The sequence below is a fragment of the Typopeltis vanoorti genome, chromosome 6 (assembly GCF_054136105.1).
Source record: "Typopeltis vanoorti isolate ZY-2024b chromosome 6, IOZ_Tvanoo_1.0, whole genome shotgun sequence".
In the NCBI taxonomy this organism is placed as follows: domain Eukaryota; kingdom Metazoa; phylum Arthropoda; class Arachnida; order Uropygi; family Thelyphonidae; genus Typopeltis; species Typopeltis vanoorti.
The window spans coordinates 14,439,952-14,459,903 of record NC_143554.1 but is presented as its reverse complement, the minus strand read 5'-3'; the positions used below and the strand labels follow the sequence as shown (position 1 = coordinate 14,459,903).

At 36.2% G+C, this 19,952-nt stretch overlaps 1 protein-coding gene across 4 annotated transcripts in view; it reads left to right on the top strand.

The window, feature by feature from the left end:
* The window catches only part of LOC150105306 (polyamine-transporting ATPase 13A3-like), a 479,234-nt gene that overhangs the window by 245,235 nt on the left and 214,047 nt on the right, over positions 1-19,952 (top strand). For all 4 annotated transcript variants that reach the window (XM_090394686.1, XM_090394683.1, XM_090394684.1 and 1 more), the window contains one exon: positions 6,548-6,609. In XM_090394686.1, coding sequence (XP_090250812.1) covers positions 6,548-6,609 — 62 coding nt within the window. The remainder of the gene's footprint in view (positions 1-6,547; positions 6,610-19,952) is intronic.

Sequence of the window (19,952 nt, the reverse complement as noted above, 5' to 3'; positions counted from 1 at the left end):
ATTAATGTTGCAGCCTTGTAGTGGATTTATTTAGAAGTATAACATCATCCACATAAAGCAAAGACCTGCGATTAACACCTCCAATTTTGATATCAGGTTTATTACTACTTTCCTTCATAATGTGATCCATATAGATAATGAATAACAGAGAGGATAATGTACATCCTTGTCTCATACCAGATTTAACATTAAACCATCTACCTGCACTTTCTTCAATTCTAACTGCTAACTTACAACTCAAATCAAGACTAAGTAATGCTCCTTAAACATCATATACCTATAGCGTTTGGAATAGCTTCTCTCTTGGCACCTTGTCGTATGCCTTTTCCAGATCGACAAAACTTAAATATAGATCTTTGTTATATTCCCATGCTTTCTCGACTATTTGTCGTAAAGTGAAGATCTGATCCTGAGAGCCTCTATTTGGTCTGAATCCAGCTTGTTCTTCACCAAGCTTCTCTTCCGCAATCCTTCTCAACCGCTTCTCAAGTATACTTGCATATATCTTACCAGGAACGTTCAGTAATGAAATGCCTCCGTAATTCTCACATTCAGTTTTATTTCCCTTTTTATATATGGATACTATGAGAGCTCTACTCCAATCATCTGGAATTCGTCCCTCTATCCAGGCCTTCCGAACTATGCAGTGCAGCCACTGTATGACTTTTATACCTCCATATGTGAGCATTTCTGGTCGAATATCATCTACTCCTGCTGCCTTTCTACATTTCAGACTTTTGATGACTTTTTCTACTTCAAGTATGGATATGTGTTCCTGGCTGCATGCCTGGTCAGTATATTTTACCACTGTGCTGTCATTACTGCTTGCTTCATTTAGCAGTTTTTCAAAGTACTTACTCCATACTTCAAGGATATCTGTTTCTTACATTTTCATGTTACCTCTATCATTTATAATTCCTTTTACAGCACTCTTTCCTTTATTTCTGATCTTTTCAAACAGTCTGCAGAATAATTTGCCACCTTCTTGATATTTATTTTCTGTGTTCTTGCCAAAGTCCCTCCCATGACTTTTGTTTATCCAGTTTTACAATGTTTTGCTTTCTTACAATTGTCTCTGTATTCACTAAGAGCAAAAGCTGACTTATTTGCCAGGAACTTTTGATATGCTTTCTTCTTTTCCTTCACTGCCTCCTTAACTTCCTGTGTCCACCATGGCGTTCTGATTTTTCTTTACATGCATTCTTTTCAATATGAAATTCAGTTTTATCGTGCTCAAGACTAAATGGTGATCACTTTCAGTTTCAAATCCTTTGTGCACTCTAGTTTCCTCCACCAGAGAGAAAACATCACTCCCAACAATAACATAGTGAATGAAACTTTTCCTATTCCTTGCCTCATCTCTCCACGTGAATTTGTGCACATTTTTATGTTTGAACATTGTGTTAATAAAAATCATTTCATGTCCTGAGCAGAAATCCAACAGGTAATTGCCATTATTATTCGCTTTGCTATTTTCTCCAAATTTTCCGAAAATTCAACCAGAAATACTCGAGTATGGAGGTATAAACTTCTTGCAGTGGCTTGACTGCATAGTTCAGAATGCCTGGGCAGAGAGATGAATTCCAGATGATTAGAGTAGAGCTCTCATCATTCCCACATATAAAAAGGGGTACCTATATATTGTCATAGCTGAATGTGAGAATTACAGAGGTGTTACTTTACTAAGTGTTTCTTGTAATATTTATGCAAGTATACTTGAGAAACAGTTGAGAAGGATTGTGGAAATGAAACTTGATGAAGACCAAACTGGATTCATGCCAGATAGAGGCTGTCAGGATCAAATTTTCAGATAATGAGAAATTGCGAAAATATAACAAAGATCTGTATTTAAGTTTTTTAGACCTGCTAAAGGCATATGACAAGGTGCCAATAGAAAAACTATTCAAACTGCTATAGTTGTACGGTGTTAATGAAGCAATATATCAAGCAATACTTAGTCTTTATTCTAGTTGTAAGTCAGCCATTAAAACTGAAGGAAGTACAGGAAGATGGTTTAATATTAAATTTCATGTCAGACAAGGATGTACATTATCCCTTCTGTTATTCGTTATCTATATGGATCACATTATGAAGGAAAGCTATATTAAACCTGATATCAAAATTGGAGATGTTAATCTCAGCTCTTTACTTCATGCAGATGACATTATACTTTTTAATAAATCTGCAAGATTTCTTGACTAAATTGAATAACTGTTATAATAAATTTGGTATGAAAATCAGCAATAACAAGACAAAGACAATGAAAATAGGCAGAAACATTGAAAATACCAACTGCATTGCAAATGGAAAATATATAGAGTAGTAAAATATTTCAACTACTTTGGCACAACAGAATCAACAAAGCTGATATGGTAGGAAATCAACAGAATAAATTTATATGGATAAAAAGAAATTAGTGAAATCATTAAAGTAGCTGTATACAAGACAGTGTTCAAACCAGTTTTAACTTATGGATCTGAGAGCTAGGTTAGAAATAAAACACTTGACCAAAGACTAGATACCACAGATATAAGCGTCCTGAGAAAGATTAAGGGTGTGAGCAGATGGCATTAATGGAAACATCATATTAAAAACGAGGATATTAGGAAAGAACTTGACATTGATATATAATGATTATTTAAACTTTTTTAACCCAGTCAATAGTATCATGCATCTTAAAGTTGCATGATACAACAGTATCCAGTTAAGGATACTGTTGCTGCTGCAATGGTTAGTGACACTGTTTCTCCCAAGGTCTAGAAAAGTCTAGACCTTGGGAGAAACAGATCACAAGGTCTAGAAAATTACTAGAAAAGCATCATCAGTGCATAATTGTACTGATGATGCTTTTCTAGTCATTCATACTGAATGAAGCTAGAATGAAATATAACTGAGTATAACATACTTAAAATGATTCTTTGATTTTAAACATGTCAGTCACTGGTATGCAACACGAATATTGCCTTATTTTGTTAGTGACTCTGTGCTGCTGTGAGTTTTGCCTGTCATTCAGAAAGTTACAAACCTTTTAGATAAGAGCCTTTCAGCTGAATAAGAGTTAGTCTGTCTAATATATATTAAGTTGGTAGGATTTTCCTCATGAAAATTCTGTGTTTTCATCCTATTAAACAAGGCCAGAGAGTATATGCATGCATGTACATGAACAAAATTAACTTATATAATATACTTACCTTATAGCCTTTGTTACTTCTTCAATGCCAAGATATCTAACTTAAAGAATTGCTTTGTTATCATCATCCATGCATGTACCTTCAAGGAGTGGTACAGGATGCTATGATAGTACCAGATGATTAGGTCTGCATTATTACTAACATCTTATCAGTACTTCTTATCCAGATTAGTGTGTTTATTTGTCTGCATCAGTCCACCTCCATCTTGGTTTCCCTCTGGATCTTTTCCTTGCCAGTTACTTATCTTTTTTTCCTATCCCATTGAAGTAACCATGCTATCTTAGATTTGCACATTCTTGAATGCTAACCCAATTCTGAAATCCGTAAGTTCAAATTGGTTCAAACACTGTCTTGTATACTTCAAGCCAATTATTTTGGCCAATTTAGCTAAAATGAATATTTTAGCTAATTTCTTTCTTATTCCATACAAGTTTATTCAGCTGGTTAACCAGCATAGCAGCTTTGCTTATTTTGTTGCCTATTTCTATTTTATGCCATCTTCATGAAAAATCATGTCTAAATAACTAAAATATTTTACTTTACTTGTTCTCTAGATTCTTCATTGAGAATGCAGGTGATGTTTTCTGTTTTTGCATATTCTCATAATTTTTTTGTCTTCTTTTTATTGTGTTATTTATTTCTGTTATGTATCTCTCAACCCGGTTCTGTCTTTGTTGTTCTTTACTTAAATCTTTGCGAATTGTCTCAAATGGTCGACTGCCTTAATGGGGGGGGGGGGGGGTGGGGGGGGGGGGGGGTGGGGGGGGGGGGGGGTGGGGGGGGGGGGGGGTGGGGGGGGGGGGGGGTGGGGGGGGGGGGGGGTGGGGGGGGGGGGGGGTGGGGGGGGGGGGGGGTGGGGGGGGGGGGGGGTGGGGGGGGGGGGGGGTGGGGGGGGGGGGGGGTGGGGGGGGGGGGGGGTGGGGGGGGGGGGGGGTGGGGGGGGGGGGGGGTGGGGGGGGGGGGGGGTGGGGGGGGGGGGGGGTGGGGGGGGGGGGGGGTGGGGGGGGGGGGGGGTGGGGGGGGGGGGGGGTGGGGGGGGGGGGGGGTGGGGGGGGGGGGGGGTGGGGGGGGGGGGGGGTGGGGGGGGGGGGGGGTGGGGGGGGGGGGGGGTGGGGGGGGGGGGGGGTGGGGGGGGGGGGGGGTGGGGGGGGGGGGGGGTGGGGGGGGGGGGGGGTGGGGGGGGGGGGGGGTGGGGGGGGGGGGGGGTGGGGGGGGGGGGGGGTGGGGAAAAAGTTGACCCACTTTGAGTAAAGTTAGTAAATGTTATGAACAGTGTATGTGGTGAAAAACCCACTCTAATGGAAGGAATATAAAAAGGTATCCATACTAGAGCCAGCAAGTTAGTAACAAATAATGATTGGTAAAAAAATTTAAGAAAAAAATAGGGACAGCAAACCTGGCATGAATGTGCAGCTCAATGAACCTCACTTATCAGGCCCAGGTATGAGAAGGTTGAGAAAATTAAGACAAAGTCCTTCTCGATGTTATGCCTTATAAAGGCCCAGACTTCTCTTGTACGCATTTCTCATAACTTCTATGTATGGTCATGTATGGACATCCGAATGATTACGTCATACTTTGTGTGTCTTTTGAAATTGCCATATATGGACATGAGTTAACAGTGTTACATAATGACATCATGCACTACATTATTGTAACAAATGTTCATGGTTAAGTTATTACAAATACGAGATTATTACAGACAAAATTGACATTTCTCTAAGTGCAATCTCCTTAGAAAAACATGTAAAAGCAAACATAATAAGTTACATATCATGGGTATTTTACAATTGTTCATTTTCATGCCAAATTTGTTACAAAAGTTAAAGGTAAAGAATCCTGAAAACTTGTATATAAGATTTGTTTAGAGGTATATCATCATCTGGATAAAATGAGCTGAGTTAAACGTTCCTAATTTTGATATTAGACTTAATGCCTAAAATGCTTCATAATGTGATTATACATGATAACTAAGAATAAAGATAGCATGTAACCTTGTCTTATATCTGATTTTACATTAAACCATCTTCTTTCTGACTTACAAGTCAATATTGACTATGTACTGCTTTGTATAATTCACTTACTTTGTTATGTCAATATTAATGAATTCCTCAACACCTCTAATTAATAAATTGTAAAAAGTCTGGATAGCTTTTTTTTTACCGACTCATAAATTCAATAGGTATAATTTTCTCTCAAATACCAAACAGCTGGCCTTACCAACTTTGTGCTCATTTAGATTTACTTTTAGTATAACAGCTATCAAATAGAAATACATGTATTACATGTAATATAACTTCATCATTTTTTGTCACTTAAAACAGGACTTCCCAAACTTTTTAGACCAAAGGAGCCCTAAATAAACATTTTTACACTAATATAAATATTCAATAATAACAGTTAAATTTTACAAGTTTTAGAATTTAATACCTGAAGCTACTAGCAAGTTTTTCAAACTCTGTTCTGCAGAGTCCATAGATGCCATTATGCATTCTAGTTACTAGCATGCAATAACAGCATCTATGAAGTATAAAACAAACAGAAATCATCGCATGTTATTCCTGTGCCTTTGGCAAATGGTCTTTATTCGGATTTGAAAAAATTGGCAATCCTAATTCCTGATGCTATTTTATAGTTGGAAAAACCAATAAACAATAGTCTAAAATTGCTTCACAGAGCTTGAGATAACTATGGTGGAACCCAGTGTGAAAAATTCTGACTTAAAGCACCATAAAAATTATTAAAGATAATACTCTATTGCACTGCTAATTCATACTGAAATCAGCATACTGTACTTAATAATGTGCATTTCCAATAATTATAATTCTATTTTAATTCTAGATATCATTAAACACAAGAACAGGGGCTACCAAAGACTAGTTAAATGATTTTGAAATGCTGTGCTTATTGTATACAATAAGAAATGTTGGCCGAGTAGTTGGCATATCTGCTGTCCAGTCAAGAAGCTGCAGGTTCAAATCCCACCTAGGCATGGATGTTTGTGATTGTCTTCCACCTTCATACATTCATCCATCCAAGTATAGATACACCCTCCCAAGATGGACTGGGTCACCATGGAAGAAGTAGTCCCAACCCTTCTGCACTGGGAGAGGCCCTCACCCTGTAGTGGGTAGAAAACAGGATAATTATCATCATCGCTACAAACTTACAACTCACCGTTGCTGTTTTTTTAAGACGCATAACAAAATAACTTGGGTTCAGGATTGTTAAAAAAAATTTTTTTTTTAAAAGATTCAATTTAATTAAAATTCTACTGCTTGTTCATATTCAGATATGTCAATCAAGGTGCATAGTTCTTAATATTTTTGTTTGTTTGTTTGTTTATTGTTTTTTAGACTGGTACCCTTACAGAAGATGGTCTTAACCTCTGGGGTGTAATACCTGTATCTAGTGGAAGGTAACATACTTAATAATGAGCGTGTGTTTTCTTGATCACAGAACTAATGTAAATAACTATTTGGGAACATTGATCAAGTGTAAATGGATAAGTATTTTAATACCGACTAGTTTCACCAAACTTAAGCTGTTGGCATCGTCAGGGTACAAGCACTGAGGTTAAAACATATCACAAAATAGATCTTAACTGTAAATTCTAAAAATATAGTAACAAACTAAAATAGCATTGAACGTGAATAATACACGTATCACGTGTACATGATTTACTAGTTGTTGCTAAGGAACCTTCTATAGTTAGCATTAAAGTTCATTTCTTGTGTGTTCAGAGATCTAATTAGGGTTTTCCATATCTCTGGAAGTATTAAACCTTGGTTCTTGTTAAGGTTATCTGTAGTGCGTGCAACTGTGGCTGCTTCTTTAAACATTTGAGAGCGGTAGTCTTCCTCTATGTAAGGGGTACAACTTTTGTCCCACTCAATGATATGGTTTGTTGTTGAGAAATGTGATGACAGGCCTGATATGTCTTGACTGTTATTTTTAACATAACCAATGTATTCTTTCTGCCTAATCTCGAGGCTTCTCGAAGTCTGGCCGATGTAACTTGAACCACACAAGCATGGGATATTAAAGACTCCAGCATACTTATAGAAAGGATGGATATCTTTTGGAGATCATAGTAGTTTACTAATTGTTTCTATAGGTTTGAATGTCACTCTTTTGTGTGGTTTGAGGAGATTAGCAAGCTTGTTAGAGATACTGCTCATATACTGAATGGTGATTGTTGTAATATATTGAGTGTCTTCTTGTTCTCTTTGTGGTGGCTCAGAGAAAAGGATTTTGTTGACGAGTCTTCATGGGTAGCCATTCAAGGTGAGGTTATTAGATATCAATGTTAATTCATCTTGGAGGTCCTTTTCATCTGTTGTAATAGGACAGCTCTTTTCTTTAGTATGTGTACTATGCTGAGTTTGTGAGAAGCTGAAATGTAGATAATGCCCTGTATTCGTAGGCTTCCTCTAGACTGATAGGTTTAGAAGGCCATTAACTTGCTTCTTAATTAAGAGGTCCAAGAACGGTAGTTGTTTGTCTTTTTTAAAGTTCTAGAGTAAATTTAATAGAATGGTGAAAGGAGTTGATTTTATTGAGAAAATCAATTAGGTCATCTTTGTTGTAGTTCCATACAATGAAGATATCATCTACATATCTTCACCGAAACAAAAGATCCTACATTAAAAAACCAGAATGACACAAACGAATTACTACGCAATATGGTCAACTGACCAACTGATCTAATTAAAAAATTAAAATCCATGCACCCTCTAACTCCAAGACTTTATGGGGTTTCAAAAGTTCACAAAGATGGTATTCCTTTACGCCCGTTGTAGATGGCATTTCAAGATATAACTTCACTGCAATCATTGCCAAAATTCAAACTATTTTTCTTGGAAGAAAACTATTTACCAACAATTGACTGGCCTGGCAATGGGTAGTCCCCTTTCACCTTCTTGTGCTGACCTATTTATGGAGGATCTCGAAAATAAAATTCTATCTCAAATAAATCATAAACCAATAATTTGGTGGAGATATGTAGATGATACCTTCATTGTATGGAACCACAACAAAAATGACCTAATTGATTTTCTAAATAAAATCAACTCCTTTCACCATTCTATTAAATGTACTCTAGGACTTGAAAAAGACAAACAACTACCGTTCTTGGACATCTTAATTAAGAAGCAAGTTAATGGCCTTTTGAACCTATCAGTCTACAGGAAGCCTACGAATACAGGACGTTATCTACATTTTAGTTCCTCACACCACATTTCTCACAAACTTGGCATAGTACACATACTAAAGAAAAGAGCTGTCCGTATTACAACAGATGAAAAGGATCTCCAAGATGAATTAACATTGATAACTAATGACCTCGCCTTGAATGGCCCACGAAGACTCATCAACAAAATCCTTTTCTCTGAGCCACCACAAAGAGAAGGAGAAGACACTCAATATATTACAACAATCGACATTCCGTACATGAGCAGTATCTCTAACAAGCTCGCTGAACTCCTCAAACCACACAAAATAAGAGTGACATTCAAACCTATAGAAACAATTCGTAAACTACTACGATCTCCAAAAGATACCCATCCTTTCTATAAGTATGCTGGAGTCTATAATATTCCATACTCGTGTGGTTAAAGTTACATCGGCCAGACTTCGAGAAGCCTCGAGATTAGGCAGAAAGAATACATTGGTTATGTTAAAAATAACAGCCAAGACATATCAGGCCTGTCATCACATTTCTCCACAACAAACCATATCATTGAGTGGGACAAAAGTTGTATCCCTTACATAGAGGAAGACTACCGCTCTTGAATGTTTCAAGAAGCAGCCACAGTCACACGCACTACAGATAACCTTAACAGGAACCAAGGTTTAATACTTCCAGGGATATGGAAAACCCTAATTAGATCTCTGACACAAGAAATGAACTTTAATGAAGGTTCCTTAGCAACAACTAGTAAATCATGTACACGTGATATGTGTATTATTCACGTTCAATGCTATTTTAGTTTGTAACTATCATTTTTAGAATTTACAGTTAAGATCTATTTTGTGATATGTTTTAACCTCAGTGCTTGTACCCTGATGATGCCAACAGCTTAAGTTTGGTGAAACTAGTCGGTATTAAGATACTTATCCGTTTACACTTGATCAATGTTCCCAAATAGTAACATACTTAAGTTTGCTCAGCATTATTTATGCATATTATAAGTACCATATAGTTCCTCATAGTATTGGGAGAGAGTAAGCAGTATTAAGATGGCACTTACCAATAATTCAATCCAGCAACACTTTGAACGATATATTAATAGTTACCTACCATTCAGATAAACATCATCATCACTCATTATTACTATTATTATGACATGGCACCTCTGCAGGGTCTCTGGATTCATTATGGGAGGCCTTGAATGCTGTTCATTGCATGTGTTGTATGGCCAATTTGCCTGTTTTATGAGACGAAAATCCTGAGTTTTGAGGAAACTTGTTTCTCAGATTAAAGTGTATCTCTTGTCAGTGAACAGGCAGCAATGATAATTATACTGTGCATGTTATATTTGACGCAGCATGCAAATCTTGTTTTTTTTTTATACCTCTCAGGGAGATACAATCAATATATTTGCTTCCTATATTCGTTGCCTAATTAAATGAATTATAATTTCATAACAGTTGTAAAAAATATTTACAATTTTCACTTATTAAAATATGTATGAAGACAATAATAAACATAAGAATTGATTGTGAGTAAATATTTGCATAAAAACTTCATAGCATATTCTTATATTCATTTGTTCACTTTAAATTTTTAAACTCTACTTCCTTATAGATTGCTCCAATATTTTAATATTTGATCCTCAATCATTAACAAATATATTAAACAAAAACAATCCTAAAGACTTAAGTCTCCATAGCTCAGTCAGTATCAATGAAATTTCTGACTAAGCTGCCAAGTCTTAGTTTGGGAACACCTGGGTTTGAATTCCATCTAGGACACAATGCAATTATGAGGGCTTTTCAGCTGAAGGTGAGTTAGCGATTCTCATATAAAGATGGTAGGGTTTTCATCCTGCAATACAAGCCAACTAGTTGGAAAAACACATGCAATTTACAGACATAGTACTCAATACATATAGGATTAACTGCCCTATGATAAGCAGTAATTAGATTTCAGAGGCTAGGTTGCTTGGCTATAGCAGGCCATGGCCATTAGCTTAACATGAAAAAAGGGGATGATGGTATCCTGAAAACCTGATAGTATCTCTTTGAAGACTGCCTCTAAACACTAGCTCCCATCAGTTGTTGGCCATCAGCCATTTTGCTTCCCATCATCATCATCACCAGGCTGGTTGGTTGAGTGGTTATCCAATCCACTCTTCAACCAACTGGGTTTAGATTATAATCCCACCTTGGACATGGATGTTTGTGACTGTGTTGAAATAGAAGATGAATTGTAAAGTTGTTTTTTCTTTGTCTTTTTGTTTATCAGTTTATTTATCTTTCTTACTTAAACTTATACTTGCCCCCCCTTTTTTTTTTTCTGTTGTTAGTTAGATCTCGTGTTGTAAGTCTATCTAATGTAACAGTCCCTGAGCAATCGCACAATGTCAATTAAGAAATTTATTTATTTGTAGTGACTGCACCACTTAATTGATCTTTTTTATGTTTGAAAGTCAGGGGGAGAAGATGACAAAAGTTAAGTTAATACCTCTATACAATATCTTTATATGCAAGTCGTGGCTCGTTACTATATTCTATTCCCGCAGGCTCGTTAATATTTTCGGGATAGTGCATTGGCTAAGGAATGAGAACCAGGTAGTTACAAAATAAAAACATATTTATTATCAAACTAAAAGATGCGATACAGAGCACATAAAAGTAAATTAAAGATTAACTTAATCAAAAAATACTTTAACACACAAATTTACTTGCTATCTGAGGAACAGAAACTATAATGCTTTCACTATCAGAAAAACAATTTTGCCTTGATATAAAAGTGCCTTCTATGACACAACTTGGCTTACAAGTATGCATAAATATTCCAGGAGGGATTACATTCAACTTTCTTCCAATATATTCAAAACTTAAATGACACTAATTCAGACACTATCACAATCAACCTGTGAATTAGACATACTTAACAATATATAATTTTCAGTTATTTTGCATTCACTTTTCCCGCTAGTTAACAAGTAACCTCTCTCAATCCTTTACGATTTTGAGTTACATACACATAACATACTACAACAAATTAATGGCTTACTTGCTAACAATCTTGAGAGGAAAGTCCAACATACATTCCATTATACACAATCCTCGATCCTCGCAAACTTTTCTTTGTCGGACACGCTGGGGTTCTGCCGTAGCTACCAGGTGCCTACAGCGAGCTGGCAGCAGTAAAAGATCGGGCGACGATGGCAGGAAACGAACCTCCTGGATTGCGGGAAGGAGCTCTCACAGACCTCACAGGTGATGAGCCAAGCACGAGACCAAGGATCCAAAAGCCCCGAACCACGTGCTGTATTGCCTTTTATTCCATTTTCAGTCCTTTGTTCATACTTAGGAATATTCCAGGATTAGCCATAAGCAATGAAAGAGCTGACATCATCACTGGCTGCTTGACCGTACGATTTTGGTGGTATTCGGCGCTAATCCAGCTTAATCCTTATTAAGCTCTTAACAGCACGTTAAAGTGCAGGTGCATTCTAACAGCAAATTATTCTTTTACATTTTTATATCTTACTAAGTACATTTTTTCTTAAGAAATTCAGACAAAAACAATTGTAAAATCTTTAGCGAAAATTCCCTAAAAAATTAATTTCTCATGAGATTTTACAAAGGCCACCCTTTCCTCTAAAAATATTAAACTCAAAGGTTTAATTTTTTTGTTCTTTGCTTCCCTCGTTTTCTGGAGATGACATTGATTGGTCCCTAAAATTTCAATTTTCAAACTTAGGTTGATACATACGACAAGTTGCCACGTAATTGGGGACATCATTTTTCATTTCCTTCCATGTGTACTTTTCTTTAATTTTATGCCATGTTTGATCAAATCCCTTATGCCCATTTGAATCATGGAACTTGTAAATTACCCATGGAATCATGACTCTTGGAACAAGAACCCTTTCTGCAAATTTTCCCAAGACACTCTTGACAAGAGAAGACCAACTTCATCTAGGTGAAGTGTTTTGAGGAATACTTAGTTCTTGGGAATATGATCACCTCTCTTAATTTTTTCATATATATTCCTCAACTCAGGATCTCCTTTCTGAGCCTCTATAATACGGGGCTTTGCGAAGAGGAGGTTTATATATGACTCTTCCTATAGTCTCTGCACTACTTAGCTTGCCTGTGTTACTATCTTTCCTTTTAACAGGGTCAAACAGTACAACACTGAAAATAGCTTATTACTCAGTAACTATTCCTTTTTTGAGACTTCCTTTTACAACGAGATTAACAGACGAGTCATTCTAGTCAAGTTGGCACTTGTCCTCATCTTCCTTTCTTTGTCTATTCATAATATCTCTGCCTTTATTTACTGGCTTGCTTCCTTCATTAACCTTTGCTGCCTGAGACCTAGGATTACTTCTGCCATTCTGTGCACGTTCAACTCCGATTAGGGAAATATTCCTTTTTCGGAAATCACAGGAGAAGTTGCACTTTTGAAAAAAATGCAATCCCAAAATAATTTGAATGCTCGGACGAGAGGATTTGGGAAGAATTAACAATTCTTGGGAAACGTTCAAATCAAACTCAGGTAGCTTAATGCCTACTTTTATCTTTCTCTGAGCACATACTTCGGTCTTTGAGATGCCAGTTAGCTTGATTGGCTTTCTCAGCTCTATCACATCATTTGTGATACAGGTACTTACTCTCTTGAAGAACGACCCAGTTATAGTTGAGACGTGGGACCCAGTATCCAGTAGGATATTACAAGGTGTCCCTTCTATCAAGCCTTGAATGACTTGAATGATCAGAAATCCTGAAAAACTTCAGGATTTCTGATCGATTATCATCTACTCCTGCTACCTTTCCCCATTTCAAGTCATTGATGGCTTTTTTCTACTTCAAGTATGGATATGTATTCCTGACTGTATGCCTGTTGAGTGTTTTTTACCACTGTGCTATCACTATTTGTTTCATTTAGCTATTTTTCATAGTAATTACTCCATACTTGAAGGATATCTTTTTCTCCCATTTTCATGTCACCTTTATCATCTCTAACTCCTTTCACAGCAATCTTTCCTCCATTTCTAAACTTCTTCAACAACCTCCAGAATATCTTACCACCTTCTTGATATTTATTTTCTATGTTCTTGCCAAAGTCCTCCCATGACTTTTGTTTAGCTAGTTTTACACAGTGTTTCGCTTTCTTACATTTGTCTCTGTATTCTCTAAGAGCAAAAGCTGACTTATTTGCCAGGAACTTTTGATATGCTTTCTTCTTTTCCTTCACTGCCTCTAAAACTTCCTGTGTCCACCATGGAGTTCTGATTTTTCTATCCTTGCACACAACCTCACCGCATGCCTCTCTGGCTGAATCAATCAGGGTTTTCTTCAAGGTTTGCCACTGAATCTCCAAGGTTTGGTTCTTGTTCTCAAACTCTTTCATTTTTTTTTCAATAATCTTTGTGTATTTTAGTCTACAGTTCACATCTGAAAGCTGCTCAACTTTTATTCACTTTAAAACTTTCTCAAATATCATAATGAAGGGGATACAAATCCTTTGATGTTTATCTGCCAGTAAGCGAAACTCTTAGAACTAGGACTAAGATCTATGAGTTTCATACCGAAAACCTATCGGCAAATCCAAGTGTAAGTAACCACTTGGTAGTACAACACCAAGGCAACTCGTATGAAAGGTGGAGCAAGATCACTCTCTATCCTTGATATTTTCTCATAATGTAAAAACATAGCTCCTGGGGGATGTAATACTGTAATTACATTATGAGGAGAGGTCACTACCCAGACCAGTTTCAACCTTTTTTGAGTTCTCATCAGTGACCTTTATGGCATTCGTATAGTGAAGGTATGCAAGTTCTTTTCACTTAAACCTTGTTATCTTCCAGGTCTACCTACTCACTGATGAGACCTCAAAAAAGGTTGAAACCGGTCTGGGCAGTGACCTCTCCTCATAATGTAATTAAGTATTACATCCCCTAGGGGCTGTGTTTTTACATTATCAGAAAATATCAAGGATAGTGAGGGATCTTGCTCCACCTTTGATACGAGTTGCCTTGGTGTTGTACTACCAAGTGGTTACTTACACGTGGATTTGCCAATAGGTTTTCGGTATGAAACTCATAGATCTTAGTCCTAGTTCTAAGAGTTTCGCTTACTGGCAGATAAACATCAAAGGATTTGTATCCTCTTCATTATTATTAAGGTTGCCAGAAAAATAGCCTTTTGGCTTTCATTCTATATTTCTCACATATCATTCTTTTCAATATGAAATTCAATTTTATCCTGCTCAAGACTAAATAGTGATTGCTTCTAATTTCAAATTCTCTGTACACTCTGGTGTCCTGCACCAGGGAGAAAACATCACTATCAACAATAACATAGTCAATGAGACTTTTCTTATTCCTTGCCTCTTCTCTCCGTGTAAATTTGTGCGCATTTTTATGTTGGAACATGGTGTTAGTAATAACCAGTCCATGTCCTGAGCAGAAATCCAACAGGTATTTGCCATTATTATTAGCTTTGCTCTTTTCTCCAAATTTTCCCAAAATATTTTTGTACAAAAAATTCCTCCACTTCTACCTTAGTAGAGCCTTCTGTGGGACCATAGGCACAAATAAGTCTCATTGTCCAGTTCCCTATTCTGATATTTGCTCACATCATTCTACTTGAGACTGCCTGCCATTCAAGAAGATTAGCCTTGTATTTAGTATTGAATACTATGGCTACCCCTTCTTTTCCTTGATTGTCATTGCCTGAATATAACATTTTGTATTTATAGCTCAGAAAGATCTCACCAGTTTTTGTCTTTTTTGTTTCAGTCACCCTATTATGTCGATCTGGTACTTATCTAATTCCTCAGCTAACTCCATTTCTTTGCCATTCAGGCTTCTTATGTTGATAGTACCGATCTTTAACTCTGGTGATGTTGAGTTGGGTGTGCTTTTCAGATTTGTTCCAGTAGCTGACCTTTCACTGTTCGCCCTGGTTCCCTGGCGAAAACAACGGGGGGCCTTATTTAACCGGGCTATGCCCCAGCCGGCATGAAATTTTGTCATGTTGTACCATCAATTTGGATATTGGTTTAAGCCAATAAGCCAATAATGATGGTCGGCTAAATCCCAAATTATTAGCCCATTCTCGTTCGTTCAGTATAGGGTGCACCACGAGAAAGTGAGGATTGCACATTAGGTCAGAAGCCCTGGTCGGTTCTCTGCATTCCTTTAAAGGCTATGTGGAGGTCTCCTCTCAGTTATACAGCTTTGACCCTTAAGCACCCCTACTTAGCTTTAGTAAATCATATTTCCTTCCTGGTATGTGACATTGTTCTCATGTTTAGCATAATTCTCAAGATTTACCTTAAAAATTCTATACTCAGTTCATCAGAAGTATTTCACAACTTTCCTTAAAACCTATATGAAAACTTTAGCAATAATTCATTGACATTCCTACAGGTTCATTACCCTGGTACATGCTTTTTGTGAAGAAAATCTGCAGGTATTAAAAGAAAAAGTTGCAAATTTTCTCAGATTTAAAGTGTTTTAAGATTGAGGTTGACACATCTTTTTTGAAATTACTTAGCCAAATAAAACAGAAATGTGTCATATATTATTAATAAATTATTTATGGTAACATATTGTTAGCCATAAATGATATTTCGAAGCATTAATCAATGGCAGTTTGAACTAAAAAATACCATTTAACATGCATTGTGATATGAACTGCAATAGATAGTATCAGTAATAATCATGTGGGTGTTGTTCTCCTTAGCCTAATAGTTGGTGGGGTAGCAATACTACTTTACTAGGAAATCATTATAGAACAAGGTGGTTAACAATTGCCTTCCTTAGCCAATAGTATTCTGTGTCTGTAAATGTGTGTTCACGGGACTCGTTTTTCTACTTTGAGGAATGAAAAAGAGTTTGTGGAAGGAAAAAATCCCCCACTTTCATATGAGATTGCCTAATTTATCTCTGATTGAAAAGCCACATTAAAGTTTTTTCATATCATAGATAGAATTCGAATCCAGGTCTTTCCAACCAAAGGGTAACTGTAACAGTAAATATTTTTTTGAGACCCTCACTCACAAATGGTTGTAAGTCTTTAGTACATTAATATTACAGGCTAACAACTTGTGTGTGCTAAGGATTTATTTTATTATTTTTATATTTTTATCGATTTTTACATAGTCTGGAAACCCTGCTCTATAGCTCAAACTTGAAACTTTTTCAAACCACTGAAGGCCTCCAATAAGCACGGTGGTAGTTTCACAATGGGCAGTGAAGTACATCTTCCACCTGAAGATAGTCACAACATGTATACCCACAGCCTGTTTATTGGAGAGCAGATGTGCTAACCACTTTCAGTCATGCTGACTTAATGATGAACAGAGATTAAAAAATATAAATAGAATAAAGCAATTAATTTTTAACTGTGCCTGTTTTGGATAATCATTTTGTTCTTATTAAGATTTGCCAATGAAGGATTGCTTCACATGATTATTTCAACAACTTTTCAAATTGTGAAATTTTGGTAAATCATTCGGTCACTACTTGAAGAAATTGAAAGTAACTCATTTTAACTAATTCACAATAATTTAGGATGCAGGAACAGTAAGTGCTTAAAGATAAAACACACATTCATTCAGATTCTTGCAGTCTGTATTTGTACTGCTAAAATAAGAAGCAAAAAAACTATGATTTACATTTGATTTCCTCAACAGAAAGTCCATCCTAGCTGATTATGCCTTATCTACAGATCATGCAATTCACTGAAGCCAAATGATGTTGTTTCATTGCAGTTTTTCAGATTTGAAAGATTGTTCAAACACTTATTCCACTGTTGTCCATACTGTAAGAAGAATGGTTTCCAAGTGTATGGGAGGTGGTTATCCAAAACAGGAATATTTTGGTCATATTATTTATTTTAGTTCATTGAAGTATGCCCTAATAAGGAATATATACTCATTTTGTATTAATTATGTTGTTGGTGAGCTGATTTTATTTCAGAGTGATCTGTCGGGATATAAGGTTTTTTTTGTAAGTTACAGGAAAACAACTTTCTTATATATGTAACTTATAATCCACTTTTATTGAGAATTCTTTGTTAATCCCCCCCCTCCCACACACATAAATATATTAAAATTTGTTTGATGTGGATGAGATTGGTATTAAAATAGATAGAGATTCCTGTTTTCAAGATAAAACAAATTCAATCAGTTTTGAGTGGAGGCTCTGGACTAACAATTGTAGATTTTTATTTACACAAAATCTTATCTTGTGTAATGTTTCAGTGGCTTGTTACAGCCCAGTAGCTGGACATTATACAAACCTAATGTTGTTAGATTTGTATTTTTTGAGCTAGGTTTATCTTTGTTTTTTAAGGTTGAGTGGCTAATTCTGTCCTGAAAGTTGTCTGTTAATGTATGGATACTCTGACCAGTTAGTTCATTTTAGAGTTTCTAAGAAGAAAAAACCTACCACACTTTAATATGAGATTAACTTATCTTTGTGGAAAATCTACTCTTATAAAGATGTTTCTCATATCCCAAACTGGATTTGTGGTATTTACAGCCAAAGAATACACTGACTGCACAAATGGCTATAATATGAATTTTCTTATATATTAACAGATGTGTTGGGATTTGTTATAGTTGATAATGCATCACTATTTAAACTTTGTTATGGTTTTAGCCTTCATAATTTGATTCAGCATTAAAGTCATACTATAGTTTATCCATATTGTGAAAACTGCCTTGGCTTTATCTTTCAGCAAGAAGACAGTATAGCAACCTAGAATATTTGTCTAGTGCAGCATTTCCCAAACTTTTTTGGTCAAAGAATGCTTTTCTATCTTACAGTATATTTATGGAACATTTATATTCACTATGAAACATATGGACCACATTTTTATTTATGGAACATTTAGAATTAATGCTGAAATGTATTATGAAACATATGGACCACATTTTTATTTATGGAACATTTAGAATTAATGCTGAAATGTATTTTATTTTTGTAAACAAAATCAAAGTATAGGTATAACAATTATAAAATCAGTTGAAAATTTAAGCTATATTCTGCATAAGAAAAGTTATATACATACACCCTGTCCAAAAAGAAACTGAACTTTGGATAGAAAATAAAGCACAGGCCAATTATAATTATTCAAGTCATTTATTTCAATCAATATACTCTCCTTCTGCTTCGATACAGCATTAGGCATGGCCAATTAATTCATTAAATGATTTTTTTATATCAGTTTTTGGGATACTGTTGAGGTTCGTGGTTACTGCCGCTTGAACATTTTCATTGGTGTCGTATTGCTTTCCTTTCATCAGCAAATGAAGTTGGGGGAGAGAGAAAAAAATCACAGGGTGCTAAATCAGGTGAATAAAGTGAGTGATCCAACACACAAACTTGGTTTTTGCTCAAAAACTGTCTCACAATGTTCGAACAATGAGATGGTGCATTATTGTGCAAAAGTGACCAGCTGCCTGCATCACAATATTCATGCCATACGCGACAAATTCTTGCTATCAATCGCTTCAAAACTTCGAGATAAAACTCACCATTAACCGTTTGGCCAGGTGGAACGAATTCTTTGTGGATAATGCCATTGGAATCGTAGAAACAAATCAGTATTGCCTTTACTTTTGACTTCTCCAATCGACTTTTTTTCGGATGCCCCTCTTCTGGTAGTCTCCACTCAGCATTCTGGTGCTTTGTGTTGAGCTCATACTCAAAACACCACGTTTCGTCACCAGTTATAATCGTTTCAAGGAAGTTTGAGTCCTTACGAGTGGTTTTAATGAGGTCCTTGCAGTGTTCAATTCGATGCATTTTTTGGTCGTCGGTCAACTTGTGGGGAACAAATTGCGAATTCAATTTACAAAGGCCTAAACTCTCGGTTAAAATGTTATGCACAGTTCATTTTGGAATCCCCAATTCATCTTCAATCAATCTCATGGATGATTTTGGGTTTTCTTTGATGAATCACACACTTTTTGGATGTTAACTTCACTCAGTCCAGTTTTTGGATGGCCCGGCTTTTCGTCATCCTCAAGCATCTCATGACCACTTTGAAATCTCTTAAACCACTCGTAAACTTGAGTATGGGATAAGCATTCATCACTGTATGCTTTTTGAAGCACTTCGATAAAACTTTTACCAAGTTTAACACAAAATTCAATTGCAGCTCTCTGTTTGAAACTCATTTTCCAACCGTTCATCAAACCACACTGTCATTCTTGGCACTATAACTCAGCTTCTAATGAAACAAATGTCATAAACAGTTGACACAACACTAATGAAGGTTGCTGCTTTTGACAACAATATATATAATATATAATAATAAAATAGTTTTTTCTATTTTCGAAAAGTTTGGTTTCTTTTTGGACAGTGTCATACCAAAATCACACTAATTATGACTTTTAGAAGAAAAAATGAATTACGTTTTAATGATTGGTGTCTTTGAATCACTAATTTTTTTTAGGTATAATGGTTTCCAGCATTATACTTATTTATACCTAACAAAATGTAATTTTTGGATTATTAATTTTTTTTATTTATTAGTATTTTTTTTTTTTTCACAGAACCCAGT